The 23,488-nt window shown below is 44.2% G+C and overlaps 1 protein-coding gene across 1 annotated transcript in view; it reads right to left on the bottom strand.

Annotated features, from left to right (window-relative positions):
* Window positions 1–23,428, bottom strand: part of GALNT9 (polypeptide N-acetylgalactosaminyltransferase 9) — a 313,695-nt gene extending 290,267 nt beyond the window's left edge. Inside the window, exon 1 of the mRNA XM_019507030.1 lies at window positions 22,981–23,428. Coding sequence (XP_019362575.1) covers window positions 22,981–23,221 — 241 coding nt within the window. The 5' untranslated portion in view covers window positions 23,222–23,428. The remainder of the gene's footprint in view (window positions 1–22,980) is intronic.
* Window positions 23,429–23,488: the final 60 nt, after the last annotated feature.

The raw sequence follows: 23,488 nt of genomic DNA, 5'->3' as shown, positions 1-23,488 counted from the left end.
CAAAAAACCCTTGCTGTGAAGGACCCTAGGGATTTGATTCACAGCCTTTCCTCCAAAAATATGATGACAACAAGGATTCTGCAAGGATTCCTTTGCCAAGAGATGGCAATAAAAGCTCCTGATTCTCTCATCTTATTTTGATAAGATGAAAGATGGCAGTTCTGATGTACAGAAGAGTGACTTCCAGCTGAGAAGGCTTAGCACAGCTCCTCCCATGTCAGTAAAGAGGAGGATGCCATGCAGTTCAGTTGGCAGGGCAGCTGTCAGGCAGAAACACAAGGCTTCTGGTGCTGGTGTTGGCTGAGCTGGTATCCAGGCCACACACAAAGAGCATGCAAACATTTTTCCCACTGTTGTTTTAACATTAAGAGGATCCCTCCTAGCAGCCCTGCTGGCACACTGGTCTACATACCAGACTGACCCTGAGGACAGATATGTTGGAGTTGCACTGAAGAATGTAAATCAGTTCCACTGATCTTAGGATGAAAATCAGGAAGCAGCAGGAAACATGAAAAAAAGTATAAGGGAGAGCCAGCCACTGGGTATAAGCAAAAAACAGAGGGCTGGCTGCACGCCTAGAGGAGTAACTCCAATCTGGGGTCTAATCCAGTTAATCTTTTCAAAGGAGACCACAACACAGGAAAAATAAAATCACTGTGCCACCATGTACATCTCCACCCCTGTTCATGAATTAGATAAGCCGATATGCACACTTGAATCCACGGTATACATGGAGTTCACATCCTGCCTGCTCAGTCTTGTGGGTGCAGCTACTGACCACCTACGGCAGCATAGTATAGGTTGCACACTCTCAGGACAAAATTCATTAATGTTTGAATTGGAAAAGACACTACATTTATGCGGACAGATCTCTAATATCAAAAGTAATTGCTTTTATAGAATACTCATTTGAAGCCTATTTCCCCTTGAGATGAGCAAACGTATTCTAATTACAAGAGATAATGTTGGAGACAAACAGATTGCTGAAGATGGCAAGGGCCAAGAATTGGATGATGCAGAGGCTGAAAGAAGTGAGGATAAAGGTCCTTTAATGCTGTTCCCAGTCCTGTGGACTACAGGAAGACCCCATTGACTTCAAATCACAGCAGAATCAAGCTGAATGAGGGAGTTGTGTGTGGGAGGTGGGGACATATTGAAGAACTGCATGAAGGAAAATGCTAAACCACTTCATGCTTCTAAATTAAACAGCTGTTTTGGTTATTATTTCTCATTTCAGTTCAGTGATCAAGGGACAAAAAAAGAAAGATCCGTGTGTTTTCTTGTATTTGAATAATAGATACCAGGACTCTGCTACTACTTGTAAAATCCCAGCAGACTTGTGGTTATGAAACACCTACAATTAATTGCTCTCTGCAGAGGTTTAAAATGGAGCTGGACTACTTCTGCACCTCTTGATGGTGATGGGGAGCCTGGAGCAAGGAAAATAGTGCTGAAACTGTGATGCTATGGAGAAACTCAACAAGCCAGGTGTTGTTAAAAGCACCTGAATCTGTTATGTCATCAGTTTGATACTTGGCCTCCAGCAGGGGCCAATATCTGAAACTTCAGAGGAAAGCAAACACAAATCATTGAGTAGTTACCCAATTAAGCAATGCTACATAGTATATGGGAGAAAAATTCCTTCCCAGATCCCACAGGTGAGCAGCTTGAGCCCTGAAGCATAATATTTGATTACCCTCATCATTATCTTAACTTGGTCAGCCAGAAATATTGCTAGTGGTCCTAAAGCAATGCAAGTCTTCTTAGAAAAAAAAGAAATAGTAATATTGGTCTCTGTCTCCTGCAGCAACAGTATTCCACATTGCTATAATGGGCAGTCCTACCAATCAACACCAATTGGATCACATGTATCAATGCATTAGATTTTCTACAAGCTTTAATTTTCCAAAGGAATAGGAAAGGACTCCCAGGGTGAAGTGCTCATTAACACGATAGCAGAACTTCTTCAAAATGAATCTGCATGCAGACACAAAGGGAGACAGCTTCTTTTATAAAAGCTCCAAGGGGTTAGAGTTAGAGTTTCTGGGCTATTTAATTAGCTGTGGGCACAAGCTTTTTTATAGTGAAGTTAAAGGAGTGCATTCTTAAATGGGGGGGGAAGTCTTTTGAAAAGCGAGGAGTTCACTCATGCAAATCGGAGGAAAGAAATTGAAGAGCTGATTATTTGCAGAACAGCAATTTGGATCTTAGTCCAATACAAGTAAAAAATGAAATAAATGGAAGGCTTGAGTCATCTCTCTGGATGTCTAGGGCCCTTTACTATGGCTACAGGACTAGCTGCACCTCTGCCTCTTTTTACTGACCCTTTAACAACACCCCTTAGTCTCCAACCTCCTGCCCTCACCCTGCAGTGACACTCTGAGAGACTGCCCCACTCTCAATCCGAGTCCCTGGTTACGGGACCCTTTGAATTACACCAACCTTCCTGCTTCTTCTCCCAAAAGTCTGCTAGTAAACCAACACACTCACATGATTAACTTTTCAATGCCTAGGTCACTTGCAGTATTCATCAATTCTTACAGGTCCATGTTGTTCACCTGATTAAGGAATCTGGCAATAAGCCCACTGACATTTAATGTCTGGACCCAACTCCTACAGGCCCCCATTTTCCACCTATTCCACAGCTCCAAAATTGGTCACCAAGTCCATCCCTTGAAGCTGAACTATACTGTGAAGGAAAGCTGGACAGAAGGGCCTGCTGACCATCTGCGCCCGCTGTTCTTCCCTCTCACACCTGAGCAGTGCTACAAGATGGACAAAGCGAACAGTGCCGTGGAGGAGCGCCAAACAATCTGAAGGGGTTCCAGACTTGGGTAGAACAACATTGGGTCTACAGTGATGGCTCCCTTTTTTAAATCAGGCAGTTGCTCTTAGAAAAAGTTGGGAGAATAGATCAGCTGCCATTGTGGGCTTTGCCTTTATGAATACCTGGGTAAGAGCCCAATTCAGATACCGCAGAAATCACTAGGCATTTCACCATCAACTTCGACAGGAGCTAGAGAGGACCCAGACTCCTCCATTTCCTTTACATTGTGACATTATTTTGTTATCTGTTGATGGATGACAGACTTTCCTTGCCTATCTTTACACAGCAACGCTGACAGCTAATTCCCTAGCATTCTCATTTCCTTGACAGACTGTGTATTTTACATCTGTAGGTATGTGTATTTTCCTTGAACTGCGTTTGCGTGCCTTTTTTTTTCAGGCATGTCTCTTACTCTTCACAGGGAGTTTTGTTTTGAAGTCTGGGTTTAGAGAGAACTTTTATCTTTTCTTTTTTTCCTCTCACTCCTTTGATTTTATTTCGATCTTGCTCCTACGTACACTCGGGGTGCCCCTTGTCTGCCACTTCCCCGTGTCTGTTGGGTCTCTTCTTCAGAGATTAAAGAAAAAATGGATATATTTTATAAAAAGAGGCACAGCAATAGTAGCCACATGATGGGTCAGGTCACAAATGAATGTGGACACATATGCTCCCTTCCTTGTAGCAGAAAAAAGAACCGGGGATTCCAGCAGCCAGAAGAAAATGCTTAGAAATCAACCTTCTCTGGCAGGGGTTTTCAACCTTTTTGGATCAGTGTATGCCCAGCAGCCGGGCACAGAGAAGTGTACCTGCAGTGGCCAGATGCAGAGTTGGGGGGGATGCAGCCGAACTGGGTGGGCAGCGCAGGATGGTGCGTGATGGCACTCCATTCCCACCCACCTGTGCATACCCCTTAGGGCCTTTTCAAGCACCCCTGGGGGTACACATACCCCTAGGTGAAAACCCCTATTCTATGGCAATGTCGAGGTGCACAGAGGATGAAAAAAGGCAAATTTCCACCACATAAAAAGGTCTGTGGACCAACCAGATCTGCGTGCAGATGTGTAGCAAGTCTTTTAGAGATGGTCTATTTATATTGAGGAACATCCACGAACTTTAAGACCTGGTTTTCTTCTCAAGCTATTGCAAATCAGGCGATGATTCTGCTGAAATCATTCGTGTGGGATGACAGCAGAGTAAGAGACAGAAGACCCAGGCCTCAGAGGCCATTGAGTGCATGCACTGTTGTTGCCTAACACCTCACAGAATTCAGCCAGACCGCTCTTGCTTATAGACAAGCCCTACAGCAGAGCAGAAATTGTCCCAATGTGCATGCACAGCCTCATAATATTGCTGACTGTACACAAATGGAAAAAGGAGCCCCAGTAAATGGATACAGAACTGAGGAGTAAGGAAGGCAAGTCCATTTTTATTGCCCCCTGAGGAGGGATGGAGAAATCATCATTTACCAAAGAGAAAGAAGGAAAGCAATGCTAATTTGGAGGAACAGAAGAAAAAGAATGAAGCGGACACTTGATTCTGTCTTTATCCACCCTATAGAGATTAATTGAAAAATAATAGAGAGAGTAAAATATCATGTCCTCCATAACAGGAAAAAATGAAAGGACTGGGACAGTGGTAGGCAGAAGACAAAAAGATGACAACAAATCTCAACTACTGATACTTTTGAGAAAATAAAGATGGAGCATTATAGGAAATAGAAATAATGCTTTATTTAAAAGTAGCAATAAAGCATTGAACACTTTGATTTCTGTCTTTCCTGGTTTACTACTGATATAAAGACAAATTGAGTCTGTCATCTAGGGGCGGGAACTCTGTGATCTGCTGCTAACGGCGCTTTGAAATACAACACTGCTGTAGTGGCTGGCCCATCATCAGGAAATTGGTTTACTTTCTTTTAAGAACTGATTGCAGCCAATGCTAAGCTGCAGTCATGGCAAGCTCACTCATAGCAGTTTTAACATCCAAACCTATCATGGTTGCTTTATTTGGCCATGATGATGCATTTGGCAACCACACGGAAATTTGATTTGCAAGGAGGGGATTGTTTGAAGACACTTAACTGTTACATACATACAGCATTCCCATAAGGCAGAGAAGCATGTCCTGACTGAGACTCAGCATTAGAAACTGTGAGTTGGTCTTCCCTTATTTATTCACTACAACTCCACTGAATTCAAAACCTTCCTCCTGATTTGCAGCAGTGTAAAAAGAGAATCAATTTCACCGGGGTCTTAATTTTCTCCTTGTTCTCTATGATGATCGTGTGTCAAGAGATTCTGCACTTGACTGCATGCTTTTCATCAGATTTACTCAGATGATGCATTCTCTGCTGTGTCTAAACAAAGAGGGCAAGGAGTGACATAGGGTAACTCCATGGTAGAGAAGATCTCAGAATAGGTCTCAGTGCAGTGAGACTTCTAAAAGACAGATGGATCTGAATAAGGATCATAAGTATTTGAATTTTTGGAAAGTATGGGCCTAAGCTTTACAGCTTGGACTGCTCTCTACTTGGAGATCTGGAACAAGTCTGCAATATAGAAGTATATCAGTTTCAAATCTAAACAGATGAGGCAGGCAATGGGTTCAAGGGTAAGGAGAGATGGAAAGGTAGAATAACTGGCTCCAGGGTTACACTGCAGGCCAGTGGCACAGTTGGGCACAGAACTCACGTCTCCCAATCCCAGTTGAGTGTGCTCGCCACTAAGGACCATTACCTATAAAACCAGTACTCAGATTATATTATCGTCAACATGTGCCCAATTTCTGTACGCTTCTTGCCAAGTGACAAGGATGGCTACATTCAGGAGGTGCAGGGATGTTCCCTATGGTGCACAAAAAACCCCCCAGCGATGCAACTTGTGACCTCATCCAGAGATGCTTACTCTCACAGACACTATGCTTGAGCAGAACGACCTAGAAGAGTGTTGCTAACTAAATTGGCTCGTCTCACCTCAGAAAGCAGGTGACACTGGGTTGGAGGTGATGTGCAATAAACACCGTGTAGCACGCCTCTCTGAATAAATTGAGCAAACAAACAATAAATAGCAGAATCTGATTATCAACAGCCGTCGTAAGTAAACAATGCTCATTTATTACAGAATAAAAAGACACAGGAAAGGATATAATCACCAGTAACTTATAAAAGTCTATCCCCTGGAAGAGGGTAAAGACACAGTCACTTCAGGGCAGTGTATCAGAAGTGAATGAATAGGATACTGCTATAGTTCATATTTATTACCAGACTGAGGGATACAAGACTGGAAGCACAGAACTGCAGTTTGAGAACCACAGGCTTTTACAATGACTTCTCATAAAAAACCCTTTTGATGGCAGCAGCAGTAAGTCCCTTATTCATTGTGTGAGGATAGCTGTTTTTCCAGGCAAAGCCAGTACATGATCACTGGCTATGAATGAGACAGACATCCCCACCCCACTGCAGCACAAGCAGGCTCAGTGGGGACAATGGGAAGGAGATGCATTGTAAGGAGCAAGGATGGATGCAATAGGTGGGTCCCAGGAAAAGAGGGTTTCATCGGTGCAAAAGTCAGAAGTGGTTTGACTGTCAGGATCGCTCCCGGGATATGCAGTGAAATGGGGGCCACATGCTGCTCTGGGTTCAGGTACGGAGTCCCTGCCACCCGGTGAGAACCACAAAGACTGTAGCCTTTTGAGGGCACAATTTAAACTGTAGAGACATGAGTCTTAAACCTGGAGCCCCTTCCACTGACCAGCCCTCTGGTATCAAAGCTTTGCACATAATTTGATGCAAAGAACACCCACTTCCTGACAAAGGCGGGCTCGCCTTTGCCAGAGGAAGCCACAACAAAGGGAAAAACTCTCCAGCGAGATGTACATTCTTACAGTGTGACTAAGGCAGCACTTTCTCAGGGATTATGATGAATCCTGGGGTCTTGCACTTCCCTTGGGATAGAAGGGCAACACTTCCCTTCCCTTGCCCCTAGGGCACCTCAGTCAACTCCCTTTTCCCACCAGAATGAACCCAGGTCATTACTGTCCTGGAACTTTTCCAGCAGACTAAGAAGCTTCTTCAAGGCAGGTCATTCATTGCACCTAGTTCCTCTGGGGCTAGGGACAGAAATTCAAAAAGCCTGAGTCTGAATTGCTTCAATCTTTGCAGGTTAGTCTAACCAGGCTAGGCTAAATCACTTTGTAATTGCACTGACATCCCAAACATGCAGGTACATGCCTGCAGTGGCTCAGGCTACAAGCCAGGAGGTGCTAGAGCAGCCCTCCTTTCTCTTCTACAGCACCAGCTGAGGGAGTGGGGACGTGGCCAGGTCCCAACAGGATGCTCTGATTATCCCAGCAGGGAATGAATAACAGTGTTTATCACCCTTAACTCAGTGTTTATCACCCCATTAAGAAAACAACAGTAGTACATTACCAGCTACCTATTGATTCTGCCTGTTGATTCTACCTGTTGACTAAGCAGGACCATAGCCAGCATGTGGTCTGCTAGCTAATACACAAACACCTCTCTGCAAAGCAGAGGGGAGGGGGGAATTCCTGCTTAGCAGGGAGGGAGCAGCCTGCAGTCCCTGCCAGATCTGCAGCCAGGGAGAGGAGGGGAGGGGCCAACCCTACTGTGGAGCAAGTAGCATGCCAAGACGCTGGGGGAGTCTGGTTTATCTTAAACCAGGGAGGGGTCTGGGACAGACATTGCACAAACCAGTTTGAGCCAAAGCAATTAAGTCTCATACTACATTCAACCAGGTTTATCTCAAACTGGTTTCAGCCATTTTCAAACTGGTTTATGTGCACTGCATATCTGTTCTGTTACAGGTTTAAACCAGTTTCTGATCACTTAAATTGGTTCGTGTGTAATGTTTGTCCCTAGCCTGGAAGATAAGTAACCCCTTCTGTGCTTTAGTTATTGTGAGGTGAACACACACTCTTATAGACTTTATAAATACATCCTGAGCAGCACACAATCCTATATCTACATGCATCTGGGAACAGCGCATTAGGTATCAGTTAATTCAACCCGTGTGAAACTGCTCTTGATAATAATTAGTCTCTCCCCCCCCTCCCCCCGGCTTCACAACAGCAATCTTGTTTAGCATAGAAAGGCCATAATGCATGTAGCATTGCCACAACAAAAAACCAGAAGGTATTTTCTGCCAATTTAACAACAAAGATCCAGCAAATGCCTGCATGATATCCCATCTTTTCTTTTTCTGCTACAATATGACATTTAATTTTCAACTCTACTGTGAACAGGCAACATTAATTTTTGTTCACTGCAGTTCCCAAATAATATAGATATAGTCTATGCAGAACATACCAACTTATTCAGCCGTGCAACCCCTCATAACTGGAACTGTTTGGTATCAATTCCAAGTAAGTTACTCCAAATGTTGCTTGGATTCTGATTTGGTTTTTACAATTACATGACACTGCACTGAAAGAAAGGTCACATCAGCTGAGGATCCGGGCCAAAATAATTGGAAAGACAGACATTCTTATCTACATTGTAATGTAGGGTAGCCAGGTCCTTTTCCCAGCTATGCAGGCACAGAAGTAGCATAACTCAAGTTGTGCCTCTGAGAGCAAAATTTGCTCCTTGAAGTCTAATTATGCAGCACTGAGAGGCCCATTCCTGAAGCGATGTCTAGAAAAAGCTCTAATTCCAGGACTCTTTCCTCCTGTAGGTTCTTTACGAGAAAAAGTAACTCCACAAAAATACTTCATTGGTCTTATTCTTCCATGACCTCCAGGTTTTCTCCTAGTTAGAAACATTAGCTTTGCAACAGCCTGTCAGTATGATTAAAGCTGAAACATGCCTAAATGCCAAATAATGTAACATATGCAGAAATGCCCACTGGAATGAATGAATGAATCCTAATCATCACCCCTCTCCCAGCAGCCACATTTTCTCCAGCTCATGCAGCAATTGCCTGTAAGCACGTTGGCAATGCAATGGGTCATGCTGTCCCAGCTTCAAAGTCAATCCAATATCTTTGTTCTCACGCAAAGGCGTTTCCTCTCAGTCTTTGCTCACCGACTGTTTGCTTTTATTCTTGCATAAGCAGCATTTTTTAAATGTGTTTTGTGCACTTTTGATTCTACTGCATACAAAAGGAGGGAGACAAAGAACAAGATTATTAAGCAGCTGAGGTACAGTGCAATCAAGTGAGAAAACCTCAGGTCCTTTAATAAGCTTATGTTCACTGTTATTTGACTTCGGGTTTTTCTTGTGGGGCTGAGGTGGGAACCAAGCTTAATGTCTGTGCTAGACAGAGTGACTACACTGTTTCTCGTGCTAATGCCACTGGTGAGGGACACTTTCAGGAAACCACTGAAGTCATTGGAATCAGTTTTCTGTTGCAACAGAAACCAAATCAGGTAGATGCACCTACTGCAGCATTTGGGCTGCACTGGCCAGCTCTGAAACAACTCCAAAGGCAGTAGTTGGCCCAGGAAAGAATTGACTTTCACTGAGAGCAGAAACAGGCCTCTGGGGTTCTGGGTTCCTCATGGTACATTGCAGGACTTTGGTACCAGTGATCGTTTCCTCTGGCGCTTGCTAAATGACAAGTAAAAGGAAGATGAGAAATACCTAATGAGACTTCCCACAGCAATAGTAGAAATAAGGGAGTAGCGATGTCACATTTGTGTCTCATTTTAGTTGCAGGTATGGCCCTAACTACTTTTGTATCCAAATGCTTCAGAATACCTCAGCAAGGTAAGGCAGTGCTAGTGCCCCCATTTTACAGATAGGGAGCTGAGACACAGAAAGACTTGATCTGCAAAGGTGCTTGACATACATCTCTCACTGATGTCACTGGCTGCAAGGCGCCTGAACACCATTGTGGATCTGGGTGAAAGTAACCTGTCTAGTCACCCAAAAATTCTGAGCTAGGGCTGAGCATGCAATCTGGGTCCCTCCAGACACAGGTGACCACTGACTATCCATCCTTTCTAGTCCAGCATAGTTTTGTGGGTAGCCATCACATGTTTTGTAGGCAGCCAGAAATTCAGCAAGCAGGCTGTTGTGTAGTATAATGCTTATTACTGTCACCATGATCTTCTCTACTGTTACCTCACATACCATCCCCTGCTGTCCCTCATTGTACACTAGCACTGCCAGCTCATCTCAGCAGGAGATCTCTTTTCTATTAGCTGGGTGTACAGTTCCAAGCTCCTTGACTAGGTCCACTAGATGTGAAATCTATAAACTCAATCAGCCATCAACACATCAGGCTTCAAAAACCTCTGCAACTTGGCAATCAACAGACTTGTGCTGGCAGTAAAGTAGCCACCGACAGCACCGAATTTCTTTGCAGGTGCAAAACTGCATCGCTATCAGTAGCCTCATTTTACACTTGACTGGTTGAACAGGAATCTCCCACAAGGAATTTATAAGCAACTGCAAGTTTTAATCCCAAGGAAGACTAACCTTTGGGTTATAACAATTCTATTTCAATCGGGCATATTTTTAGTCTTATCGCCGCTTTCCGTTCAGCATGCATGAGAATGAATACCCCCAATCTTTTCTACAACACAAAGCCCGCTGGAAAATGAGTTAATATAATAAAAATACATTTTTATTTATAAAAGCATCATATCCTAGAGGCATCCAAGAGCAGTAGAAAAATAAATTCAATTTCTAAAAGGGCAGCAAGGCCCTGTTACCAAATGAAATACAAAACCCAGCATCAAGCCTCCAAATAAAAACAACCAATTAACCCTATCACCCCACCAAAAAAGTCACACAAACTAAACAAGAAGCAAACTTCTTCAGCTTTCCAGGAGGGGACTGGCAGCTTTCCAAGTGGAGGGCATGAAGAAAAAAAAAAAGCTTCTGTGCAAAACAGCCCTCTTTTTCTGCAGGAGGAAGGATGATACAGTGGTTAGGACCCTAATCTAGGACAGGAGATGCTTGAATTTGCCACATACTTCTGGGGTGATCTCTTGGATAAGTCACTTAGGGTTAGTTAGTTGCCAGGAAATGTCTAGAGATGTAATTTAAGCGCCAGGCATTCAGAGTGAAATCCAAAACCCTGTGTTAAGTTCCCTGCCTGTGGAGACTCATAACGGGAGCCAAAACAACCAGCCAGTTAGCACGCTGCTTAGGTAGCTGCCTAGTGCCGGCCAATATGAAACATTGATGACAAAAGGCAAGTCTTAAGCTCCAGGGACAGTTGGGACCCACAGTTCAGAACCATCTCTTAAAACAGGCACTTACGTCTTCTCTCTTTAGCAGGACCATGGCTCCTTTCTAAAGAGCAAGGCTGATACCTCCTTTTCAGGAAACAGATTAGTCATTACAGCAAGATGTGGGAGACCTGGCTTCAACTTCCTTCTCCTTTCTCAAGGGACTCAAACCCACATTCTCCATCCCCTTGGAGAGTGGCCTGACCGCCAGGCTCAAGCCATTCCAGAGTGAAGCTATTCCACTCTCCGACTGAAGATCTGCCACTGTGCGCCATGCACTGTCGAGATTCACTGGACCGGAGACAAGGAGAAAGAAGGAGCAAAACTCTTGCCTGGCCTAGAGATTTCTCTATGTTTTCTTGCAGCAGGAAAGACAACCCAAGTCTCCCGCCTTCCCCTGGGAGTGCACAAGCTACTAGGCTGAAAGAGAGACATTCTTTTCTTCTCTCTCTAGCCCAAAGAGCCTTTATTTCTTTCTTGTTCTGTGGCAGAGCTGCAGCAGGTATGGGATGCAGGGTGAGGAAAGACTCTAGCTTTGTAGTTAATAGCAGTCCCCTCCCTCAGAGTTGTATTGTAGGCATAAATACATTGAATACTGTGAACTTCTCAGAGCCCCCAGTAATGGGAGCCACAGACAGAGCTTTGGAGCCTGAAGTTTCATGGGAAACAGCTCAGCCAGCCCAAACACACGGTCCCTCAAACAAAAAAGGCCCCTAACATCATTGCATTGGATGAGCAGCACATGGAGCTCCTCCATATTGCACAGACATCATTACATCTGGCTGCATCCTGGTCATCCTGCAGCTGGAAGGAGTCTCACTTGACCAAACAGACAACTGAAATTATTCTGCTGAAGGCACTGGATTGACAACCACAGAGGAATTTGGGCCATTGAGTCAACAGGACAAATAGTATGAATAAGACCAGAAGAATTTGGATCAATGCCTCACGCAGAAAGATGACAAGCAAGCAAAACATCTGCTAAAACTGATCAGACCAAGGCAAGCAGACATCCTGTACAAAGGACGACACTCTACTGCCTGAGCAATTACCTGCAATGCCAACAAAACTGAGAGTGGACAGGGAAATGGGGAAGAGACTGGTTTGCTTGCTAAAACAACTTTCTTGTTTTATAGTTCACTTTTACTCCCTCTGTCCAAACCCCACTGCAGCCAATTTCATCACAGACAGGTCTTTTAACAACCCCCCACAGGAACAAAAACTTATACCATACTGTCAGTACCAAAGAGACAGACTACCCTTCCTGGAACTATGAAGTCATGAATATTTTGCAGGGCATGGCAATGCCTGTTATATATAGCCTCAACGAGACTAATATAGTGTTTGATAAATCTCCATAATACTTGTGTTCCACATGGTATGAATATTTATGGAAGCCTATGCAACACAGATAAGGAATAACTGAAAAATACCTGCCAGGATCTATTTTCTTCCATGATCCATTTATCATATGTTATGGTATTGTGGGGTCCTGTGAACTGCTGCACTGTTTGTATCAAACAGTGATTAAAATGCCAGCCTAAAGCAAGCCTGAGTTTTTTTACCACACTGTACAGGTTGTCCAAGCTTTATATTACCAGGAAAGCACTTCCTCTCACAAGCAGCCCAGCAAAGCCAACTGGATTACTCATGTCCATGCTCACCAGCAGAAAGAAAGGGTAGCTGATCCAGCTCACACAGAAGCCCAGATTCCCTCTGCCCTGGTCCCATCTCTCTTTACTGGTCAGTGCAAAATGGTAGAATCTGGCCTTTATTGCCCAACTGGGAACTCTCCTTCCAAAGAGGTGTGGTAAAAAGTGTAGATATGGATTCTGCATCAGCTGCTTCTTTCCAAGTACATAACCTAGCATAGTTTGTTGGAAAAAATCACAGTAAGACTGGTGGTGGTAAGGTAGACCACAGCTGTGCGGCATAATTGGTTTAACATCCTACAGGAAGCTCTGAGATGCTGCTCTAATTTACATAGCTAGGGCAGGACTGAAGCAAATGCAATGTAAGAATCAGGGCTCATTTATACCTCAAGCCTCAGTGCAAGGAAGTGTCTGGGCCAGTGAGTTTTGGCTCCTGAAGTATAATTTTTGAACTGCGCTGCACAAGCCATGATGCTCCCCTGCAGCCTGTTTCGAACGGGAATGAAATCCCTTGTAGCAAACCCTGCCTGCTGTTTAAGAAAGATGTTCCTGAATGCCTGCAATCCCCTCCATGCTTTTCCCTGGGCTTAGTTTGTTTAATCACTGCACCACAGCTAGGATGACAGTGTGAATTACAGCCCAGGTATTACAAATATAAATCATATTTTGGTGGTGAATCAAAGGTTTTGTGGAGAGCCATGCTGTACTTTGATGAGATAGCTTTAAACCTCCTGATACCTAGAACGACAGGATCTCAATGTCAAAAAGAAGTTTAGGTTTGTTCATTTGTTTCTAGACATATTTATTTGCTGCCCCAGCCTTGTAATGTTTTAAACAAACTGTACAGACATGTGGCTCATAATGACAAAGCTTAATAAGACCTCAATCTCCTCCTTGCTTCTGATTATGTTAACTCGGGAAAATGCTTGAATAAAATATAAAGAGACCATACTATGCCCTGCCAATTCCCTGAATTGAGCCCCTCCAGTTTTCCACAAAGAAGACAAACCCCAGTGGTGCTCATGAGTTCAACCATAAGGTACCCCACAGCTGATCTCAATCGTCCTAATGAGATCAAGTGAGAGAGGCATTCTGCTGAAGCCACATCACCCAAGGCACAACATGAGTTGCATGGCTGGGCAGAAGCAACACTTGGTAGCTCAATCTCAGATCAACAGGTGAGTAGATATACTTTTTCCCTGAGGCAATTCATCCTCTTGCTTCCAGAGAGTGATTGACACATCTGCTGTGATCAGATCAGTCTCTTGCAATATGCTGCCTAGCAGGATGACACAAAAGTTACAAAAACAAAAAACAAAACCAATTATTTAGAAATGAAAGGGACCTAAGCAGTCTGACAAAAGGAAGAGAACTGTTGTGAAAAGGCTTCAGGATGATCCATCAGGGTTTACACAGAAAACACTGCTGCATTGTCTTCCTGCGCCTCGAACAGACTGAGTCAGCGACATCAGCTGAAAGATGATACAGATGTGAAGAACCCAGCTTGAGAGGACGGATGAGCACCACATGCTCTCCAGTCATTTTAAATGCATGTCAAATGGAGCAACATAGGTCCACTAGCCTAAGTACTCCATTAAAAGTGGAATATCTGGGGATGAATATTTATGCCCACATCTCCTACTTTCTAATGAAAGAATGGGATCTGTCCAGCTACATTCCTAAGTTCAGTCCTATGCAAGGATCAGCTGTTGAAAAAGACCATTTCAAAGCAGAACACAAACAACTGACAGAATTTGCTGTCAAAAACGGATGTTTGCCATTAGCAGTCATATCCTCAGCCTCTTCTGCTTTGCAGGCCATTGGCTGAAGGCCTCCATTTCACCTCTCCAGAGTGATGAGCCCAGAGAAGGAAGTATACTGATTTAGGATCATACATGAGTGTGCTACATTCCTGCAGGATCCAGCTACCAACATCGGTTACGGTGGGTAACAAAAATGAAATTCAAGGAAAGTATACGTAAACTGATACATGCCACCTACCAGACTGTGAGATAGTCTCCTCCCCGCAGAACCAGTAGAAGCCCCCATATTGCTCGATTTCAATCAGAACTAGACTGGGGAACTGGCTGCAGGGAATACTTATGCGCTGGTGAGAAAATGCATTAGAAAGCTTAATGGGCTTTTATTTAACACTTTCATGAGGCCAGATCTTCAGGTCCAGTTCCATCCTCTTGGCATGATCTGAGCAAGGCAGTGGGGATGTAATTTGGCAAGCTGAGAATTTGCCTAGCAGAAAAGTGGGTAAAGTTGGCTCCTATTCCAACTTTCCTGGCACAGGGCTGTTACTGGGGAGAGAATGAGGAGGAGGGAGGGAGGAGAAGTAAATATCCTCTGCAGCTATTCAAAGCTGAGCTCCTAAAGTGCTGTAGCCAGCTGTTTTTAATTTGAGCAGCCACCTCTAGATAGACAGGCCAAGGTAGATTGAGGACAAGGGAGCTCCTTGGTGAAATGAGGGATCTTAGGCAGGGCAGGTATCTGATCTGCTGGGTAACAAGTTGCACCAGGCAATCCCTACCCCCCACTCCAAGGGGACCAGTGGGTTCTTCCCTCTCCTTCTGCATTATGTGCATGAGCACAGATGACCGAGCTCCACCTTCAGCTCCCTAGGTGTAGTTTTCTCTGCTGCACCTTGCCACACTGGCATCCCAAGCCATGGGTTTTCTCACTACTGTGAGCTGTGTCACACTGCTTCATGCTGTCCTCTGGGGTGGAGCAGGAAACAGAAGCCAGAGGGAGATGAAGCCTATAGCTGCAGCTGGAGCGATGGGGGGTGGGGAATCAGCAGCTGGGTGGGAGTCTGGGGCCCACAAGTTAGCCCCTCACAGGCAGAGAGCCCTAATCTACATGATCAAAACTTGGTTGCTACTGGATTGTTTATACAGGCCTACAGGAACTTTTTATACTGGACTAGCCACTAAATATACAGCCTTTACATAAAATTTACTGTATCCTGGGGGACCTTTAATTTTCACTGCTTCTCATGTAGCCTCTGATGACAGACGAGAGATAAATGAATGCCTCTACCTGCCGTTTTCCATCTTGATCTCCCCCATGCGCAGATCCGGCCCTTCCCACCTTATCACACGTGGGGATATATCATGTTGGCTCTGTGAGCCAATTGTTTCAAGGTTTTAATCTGATAAAGCCTGTTAACTGCAAAAGGCTGAGCATATATTGAGGCAATCTCATTTGTAGTAATTGGGCACATATGGCCCGAGTTGAAACAACAGCAAAAATCCTTGGTGTCCCTGGTACCTGCCTGGCTAATGGAACTAAATTGGTTTCTTCTCTTTAGATGAAGCTTCTTAAATAATTTCAGGTTGTGGAAGTCCTATTCTCAGTGTCAGGGAAATTCCACAACCCTATTCTTTACGTACAGAGTTAAGAGATTGTATAGGGCCTAATCCACTTCACATAAAATCTTACTATTGACTTCAACAGGATTGAGACCAGACTCCACTGATTTTCATGCCTGCTATTCAACTAGGCCCCAGCTCAGCAAAGCTCAAAAGCAACTACTTCATCAAGATGACACAGGCCTATTCAAAGGTTTTCAGGCACCTGACTTCCATTGAACACGTGGCCACTAGGCACTTCAAGACCTTTAAAAATCTGGCCCTAAGCATTTTGCTGAATGGGGGTAGACCTAAGCATGTGTTCTACAATAAGTACATGTTCAGCCACATCACTCAACTGGCGATGATGGCTACAAGCTTAAACATGTCCTTAAAGTTATGCACGTGGTGTTTGCTGAGTTGGGCCTTGAATAGCTAGTGTCATCTACCAATTTTTTAAAAGTATATACAAACCCAATTTTATTGACTGCTGAAATGTTCACTGGTGATTTAAGGAACATTGGGACATCTTCCTCCACAATCTCTATTCTCAAGGGCTTAAATTTCCTGTTTCATAGGGTCATTTCAGTCAATGGTGCTAAAACAGTCTTGGTACTGGCTCTTATCCCAACAGCTCCCTTATTTCCCATTACCGCACCTTGAGTTAGTCTCTTCCTTTTCTTCAGTTTATTAGTATTAAAAAATGATGGAAAGGGCCAGCAAGTGGAAATCCACAAATAAAAGAAATCATGCCAAGTGCAATGCGTTAGAGAGCAAGCACGCACTAGTGAGGTGAAAGAGGGGTATTAATAAAAGGAAGATTTGTTAAACATGACTCATTTCTGTTCCTTCATTTCATAAATCTTATTATTTCCTTGGAGAACAGCCATGTACTCAGTGCCTGGAATTGCATTTTTAAATGGTGTGCTTGGTTTTTCACTCCCTTTATTTACCTTTAAAAATATTGAATAAAAAAGGAGGAACAACCATCCAATGGTTTAAATTACAGCTATATTTTATGGTGTGAGACCTGCAACTCAGCTGACAAAGGCAAAAGGACCAAGCTATATTATGCAACTTTCTAATGAAGAGCTATCTTCTAAAATGCAGCCAAGCGTCATCAGTCAAATAAAGACTTTTTTTTTGCATCTTTGTAACTGTTAATTTACTTGGTACGAACAATGCCAGCTCTGCACACCAGGCAGAAAAAGCCATAAACAAATGAGTCAACTGTAAACCTGTTATATGATTTGTGTCAAAATGTTTGCTTACCGGATGCAAAACAAAGAAGGCACAAACCCAGCATAAAAGCCACTACCAGAACCTGGGATGCACAAGGTGTAGAGAGAGAGAGAGAGAGAGAGTATTAGTGTCTTGTCAATAAGTTGGAGATTGTCTGGGTCTTTCTACCTTAGTTTGGAGATGATTTCTATTCCTCTCCATCCAGCTCTTGAACCATTTCCTCTGTAACATCATTACGTATTTCTATTGAAACAACTCTCTATATTGTTCCTTAAAAAATGGGGTAAAAGCTTGGCCTGCTGAAGGCATCTGGAATTTTATCATGGACTTCCCTGAGGCCAAAAAATCTCACTCTGGGACTTTACAGGTCAGCTTCTCTTCTGTGTAGCCATTTACAGCTTTGCAAAAGAGGTCTAACAGGCATCACTGTGACTCTGCGATGTCTCACATCCAGATTGGCCTAAGTACGAGTGACTACATAAGGTGCAAAGCAGTAAAGATCTGACCAGAAAGTTCTTTCAAACCCTGATGCCTCCTGTGGCTCTGAATAACTAAATCAATAGTAACTCAGCTGAAGTCAAGAGAGTCATGCTGTTGTATAACCAATGCCAGATCAAAATCAGGCTCTTGGGACTTCACAGTCATTCTGCAACATGAAAGGCCAGATCCAGAGTGATGCTGAGTTATGATGGCTTAAGGAGGCATCACTGCATGTTTGTTCCATGCTATTTGACAAATAGAAGAACTACAGCACAGCATCTGAAATAAATCAATTTGATACTTTCACTTCCTGCCTCTCCAGCACCCAGCCCTGAAGTCCCTACAGTACCAGCAGGACTGCAGGACTGAGACCTAAATATTATAAGGAATATGAATTGCTGAAAGTGGCTAGTGAAAGTATTTGCTTTTTGGGAATAATTATGAGCTAATATTGTCAGATGTGTGTTAGCTTTAGAAGATAACCATATTAAATGGCTACAATACGAGATTCTGTATCTTCAGTATCGGAAGGTGCAGTTTTCATTAATGCAAAGCTGGCAGTCGCACTTAATCCTCCCTCTTGTACACATGGCTTTGCCTCTCCTGTCTGCAAAGGAATTACCCTTCAACTGAAAGTCTCTGGCTATAAAAGCTTCTTTTTGACAGATCTGATGTGGACATTTAAATGATTCATTTGCAGCCTGTTCCCAACTCTTACCTCCGATATGGAAATTGGGACAGGCTCATTTTCAACCAGCTCCTGGGCTATGAAGGATAAACTGTCCTTTTAAAAATACTACTGTACCTTTTATGTATGCAGATTGCCCGTCTGAATTTTAAATGCAATCACTTTGCTTCCAGTACACTCTAAAAATCAGGAGTCACAGCCTGCATGAATCAGTCCTGGGCACCCAGGACCTGCTATTTACATAATTTTAAGCCTGCATGCTGCAATTATATGAAAAGTCCACTTCTTCCCTCTGTGCAATACATATGCAATTTAAGATCCATTTATCAAACTGAAAATTGCCGTTGTATTTAATCTTCCCAAGAGAGCAAAATCAAATTATTGTGTGTAAAGAATGATAATCTGCTGAATTCAAGGGAATATTCAAAAGTTATCCCCCCGTGGCTGCCACCGAACAGGGCAGAGAGGTCTAATAAGGGAGCCAGGGGTAAGAAGGCATGATGTGAGCATACATAATGAGAAGATGAAAACTCTCTTAATCTTTTCAGATTGAATGAAATCTAATTACATGCTGTATTGATTGTTGTGTATTACTGGAAAGAGACAGTGAAAAGGGAAAAAGGCAATTACAGTAAAATTGCAGTCTGACCCTTCAATTGCTTTTGGCATGAAAGGTTATGCAGTAGTTGGAGATATTAAACATTTTTCACTCTCTATAGTAAATTATTAGCAACAGAATCAGATGCAAAACTGATTAGGGAAAAATCTAGTCAATTAAATCTTGCTTCAAATTTAAAGTGAGACAGAGAGAGAGTAAAGAACACAACGATCAGATGTTATCATTAAAACCTTTCATAAATTGCTGCTGCTCTTCCTGCCATTATATCAAGTTTACTTCTAGCCCAACAATGTTCACTAAACGAAACATAGTGACAAATGTAAGGAAACATGCAGATTGCTGAATTAGATGAAGGGGTGGGCAAAATATGGCAGAGGCAACATCCAGCCTGCCAAGGGATTGTATCCGGCCTACGGCAGGACCCTTGGCCCCACCCAGCTGAGGCTCATGGGGCAGCCTCAGCTGTGGCATGTGCAGCCAGTCTTGCCACCCCGCTAATGTGCAGCAGGCTGCAGTAGTACAAAAGTTCAACTCATCAATCCACTCCCCACATGCCACTGCCTGTGGAACCAGTGCCCATCACAGAAACATGCAGGAAGCAGATCACAGCTCTGTCCCAGGCCTGGCCCCGTGCTCTCAGTGCCCTGTGATCTCAGACCCAGCCCTGGCCCGGCCCCAGCAGCCTGGCCCCAACACCAGCCCCTCATGCCTGTCCTGCTCCCAAACACACCTCCCTGTCTGGCCGCAGCTTCATCCCATCTGCCCAGCCGAGCACAACCTGCCCGCAAGAGTCCCAGGCTGATCTCCATGAAGGACTTGCCCACCCATCCATCCATCCACCAACCCCAGAGGTGGGTGCAGGATGGATGAGCCTAAGTTGGATAGGATCAATTGCCTTCCCCCTCCCACCAGTCTGGGCCAGGTCAGCACCACCCACCAGCCACACCAGGTTGGGTCACTACACCACCCTCCCAGCCTGCAACAACTCCCCAAAACTCCCCAAGTGACCCTCCAACCCAAAATAATTGCCCATCCCTGTTATAGAGTCATGCCTGGCACTTATTCATGCCATTCTAGAAATTCTTATTTCACAAAATATAATTCTAAGGACTAGACATAATACAGCGGCTATCCAAAATGCACTCCTGTCCTCTCCAGGCATTTTTTGTGCATGTGTTGCATAGACAATGCATTTTCTAAGTTACAATTAGGATTAGAAGTTAACATTGGTTCAAGGGAACTGTTTGGGGCGGGTACATGATATACACTAAACTCCCCCTTTGTTTACTTCTGCTGGTGAGAGCAGGCTCCGGGGAGGAAGGGAAGATGCCTTTTCCATCATGGAAACAATTAAGGGAAACAGAAAGATACCTTTTTGATCAACACGTTTTGAACTCTCTGCACAGAAGCTTCTTTCTCTTTGACTAAAGCCTCAGGCAGATCCATGGAGAATGGAAATGAGGCCTGCTTTGTTCAGGGCTTGGCATAATCAGACTCCTCTATGGAATTGTGGGTATTCATTACCAAATGCTAAGTACTTAAAAGGTGGCTCTTAATTTACTGAGTCTGAAGTGGGAATAAGGAGAAACTAATGAGCTGGCCAGACCCAGCTTTGTATCATCACTACTACTTCAGGACTCCTGCTGAGGTTTCTTGGAGCTTTGAGTGTGCAGGAAACACAGGATCCAATCCTTTATGGTCTCCCCCTGAAGTCAACTTTCTCTATGACCCGTTGGTCCAAAAAAATAAGATTAAGAATAAAAGAATCTTCACTTAAATCTTTAAAGAAAGCCTGAGAACTCTCTCAACTTAGAGTAAGAACATTGCGCAGTACCACAATCGTCACAAAAGAGAGTTTCATAAACTGAACCCCTTGGAATTAGTGTCAGAGCAAAACGTTTCCATTAATGAATGAGTTGAGATGTTAAAAGAAGCTCATAAGCCAAACACCAATGGGTTGATCCTGACTGCACTTATAGCAATACAACTTCCTTTAGTTCAATGGAACTTCTTCAGATATTTCATCTGTTTAACTGATGCACGCAGCGTTTGTGCTGCCCAGTGGGACTATTCCATAAGAAAGAAACTCTCTGCATATTGGAGGCAAACTCATTAGCACCTTCTGTGTTGGTGCTCCATTCTTTGTTAAAAGGTCTACTGAAGGTAAAGCAACAGTATCATCTAAACAGTTCAACTGACAACATTTGAATGAAAAAATAACCTCAAACTTTTACTTTTTTTCCCCCAAAGAGTAGTATAAAATCTTAAATAAACAGCAACATCACTGTGAATTATTGTGTCCAGTCAATTAAAGAACCAAACAGATAAAGTGTACCAAGAGCTTCCTGCTTACTGTGAGTGCAATGTACAGTGGTGTCCACATGTCCCTTCATTACCTGTATATGAAGAGCTCCCATTGCTTTCCTGTTTCTATAATTCCATTGAGTGTCATACTTCACATGGCCAGCTCAATATCAACGTGCTAAGGCTCTGTGCTAGGGACAGGATTTAGCCCACAGAGCTGCATGCAGCTGTAGCAGGCAATGGCTTGCACTCATGCACTGCAGTCCAAGTGCCCTATGGCTGCAGTGTAGTTAGGGGACTGGTTTTAACTCAAAGATTGTTTGCTCTTGAAACCTGTTTTGGATGTCAGTAAAGAATACGAACTGGGGATTCGTTTCCTTTATGAGAGAAACGTGTGTATGTTTGTGCGTCTGTATCTGTGGGGGAGGAGGAAATGTGTGCTGAGGGGGTGTCTGTGCCATGTTAGTGCTCATTGGCATAGATTGACTATTACTGTCACTGAAACATTTGCATTTAAACAGTTCATTCAGAAAAAAGCAGGAGAAAATACATACTTACCTTGATCTTTTCATTTTCCTGCATTTTGAGGCTGCAGTAGCCTCTGGTTGAATCAGTGTTACGATTAAGAAGGTTCTCATAACTGAACCAGAAGCCCACTTGGTTTAATTAAAAATATTTACTTAGGAAGTTTTATATGGTACTAAAAAAGTTCAGACATATATGCTGTATTATAGCACAACTGCAAAGTTATTCCTGCTACCTCTCCACCTCTGAAGCACCCATGCATTTAATTACATACTTAATCCCCTAGTATTTTACATTTGGCAATTCATGCATAGCTCCACATTTAAATGCACTTGTCATTGAGGCACCCATTTCTGTATGAAAGACTGGTAGTCATATAATAACTTTTATGGTTTAGCATGTTCTATCCACCATGGAATATGAACTCGTTTATACTAATGATAGCTAATGAGGTTTTTCAGGGCTGGTGAATAAGAATGGAAGGCAATAAAAAAAGTGGTGGATGCTTGGTTTCACACCTCTCCCCGATCGTATCAAATTTTAGTGCTGGGGTTATGAAAGCACCACATGGATGCTATAAACAACCAGAGCATTTTTTAAAAAACAAAAATATTTAAAGACATATACATGGGAAGGCCAAGACAAAAGTGGTTTTGAAAGTAAATGCTTTACCCTAAATGTATGACTTCAGGCTGGATCATGATGATAAATCTGATGTGCTCTCCCTTTCTCTCTCACACAGACACAAAGCATGTTCCTATTCACCAATATATTCCTACCAGATTCAGACAAACTTTGGGACAAACTGTTGACCTGAGACACTCAAGAGACTTCACACCGCACTCTTCAGCACTCCTCAATGCTCACCCTGCACTCCTCAGCCTTTACCCCCACCCCCTTCCATTCATTTCTGTAGCCCTAGTAGCACCCTTCACCTTCCCAGGCATGAATCTCCGGCTACTCTTCAGGGCAACCCTACCACCCCCTGCCTCCACCCTGGATCCCCTTTCCTGGGCGCCCAGCCTGTCCCCACTGCCCGTGCACTCCCCTGGGAGAACCAGGGCTCGGGCCCCTGCGCCCCATCTCACCATTGAGCTGGTTGTAGACCACTTCCTCCAGGTGGTCGAGGCGCTGCAGGATGGCCTCCCTGTCCGCCAGGCTGCCTGCCTTGGCCCCCCGGCTCCTGGCGCGGCGCTCGGAGCTGCGCACGATCTGCACCAGCTCCTGCGAGCGGTCCTGGAGGCGGCAGTAGACGGAGAAGAGGATGATGCCCACGAAGACCAAGATGTTCACGGTCAACAAAGTTTTGATTTTCCTGGCCACCGCCATGAAGTCGCGCCGCTGGGAGCGTCAGGGCATGGTCGCCGCAGCCGCTGGGCAAGCGGGCGGCGACAGAAGGAGAGGTGGAGGGAGGAAGGAGCTGTCCCTTCAGCACCCCTCGCTCCGGGGGAGGGGAGCTGTCCCTTCAGCACAGCTGGGCGGAGGAGCTGTCCCTTCAGCACCCCTCGCTCCGGGGGCGGGGAGCTGTCCCTTCAGCACCCCTCGCTCCAGGGGGGGGGCGGGGAGCTGTCCCTTCAGCACCCCTCGCTCCGGGGG

The sequence above is a fragment of the Gavialis gangeticus genome, unplaced genomic scaffold (genome assembly GCF_001723915.1).
Source record: "Gavialis gangeticus isolate Ggan-Ray unplaced genomic scaffold, GavGan_comp1, whole genome shotgun sequence".
Lineage (NCBI taxonomy): Eukaryota > Metazoa > Chordata > Crocodylia > Gavialidae > Gavialis > Gavialis gangeticus.
This window is presented reverse-complemented; position numbering and strand designations above follow the sequence as displayed.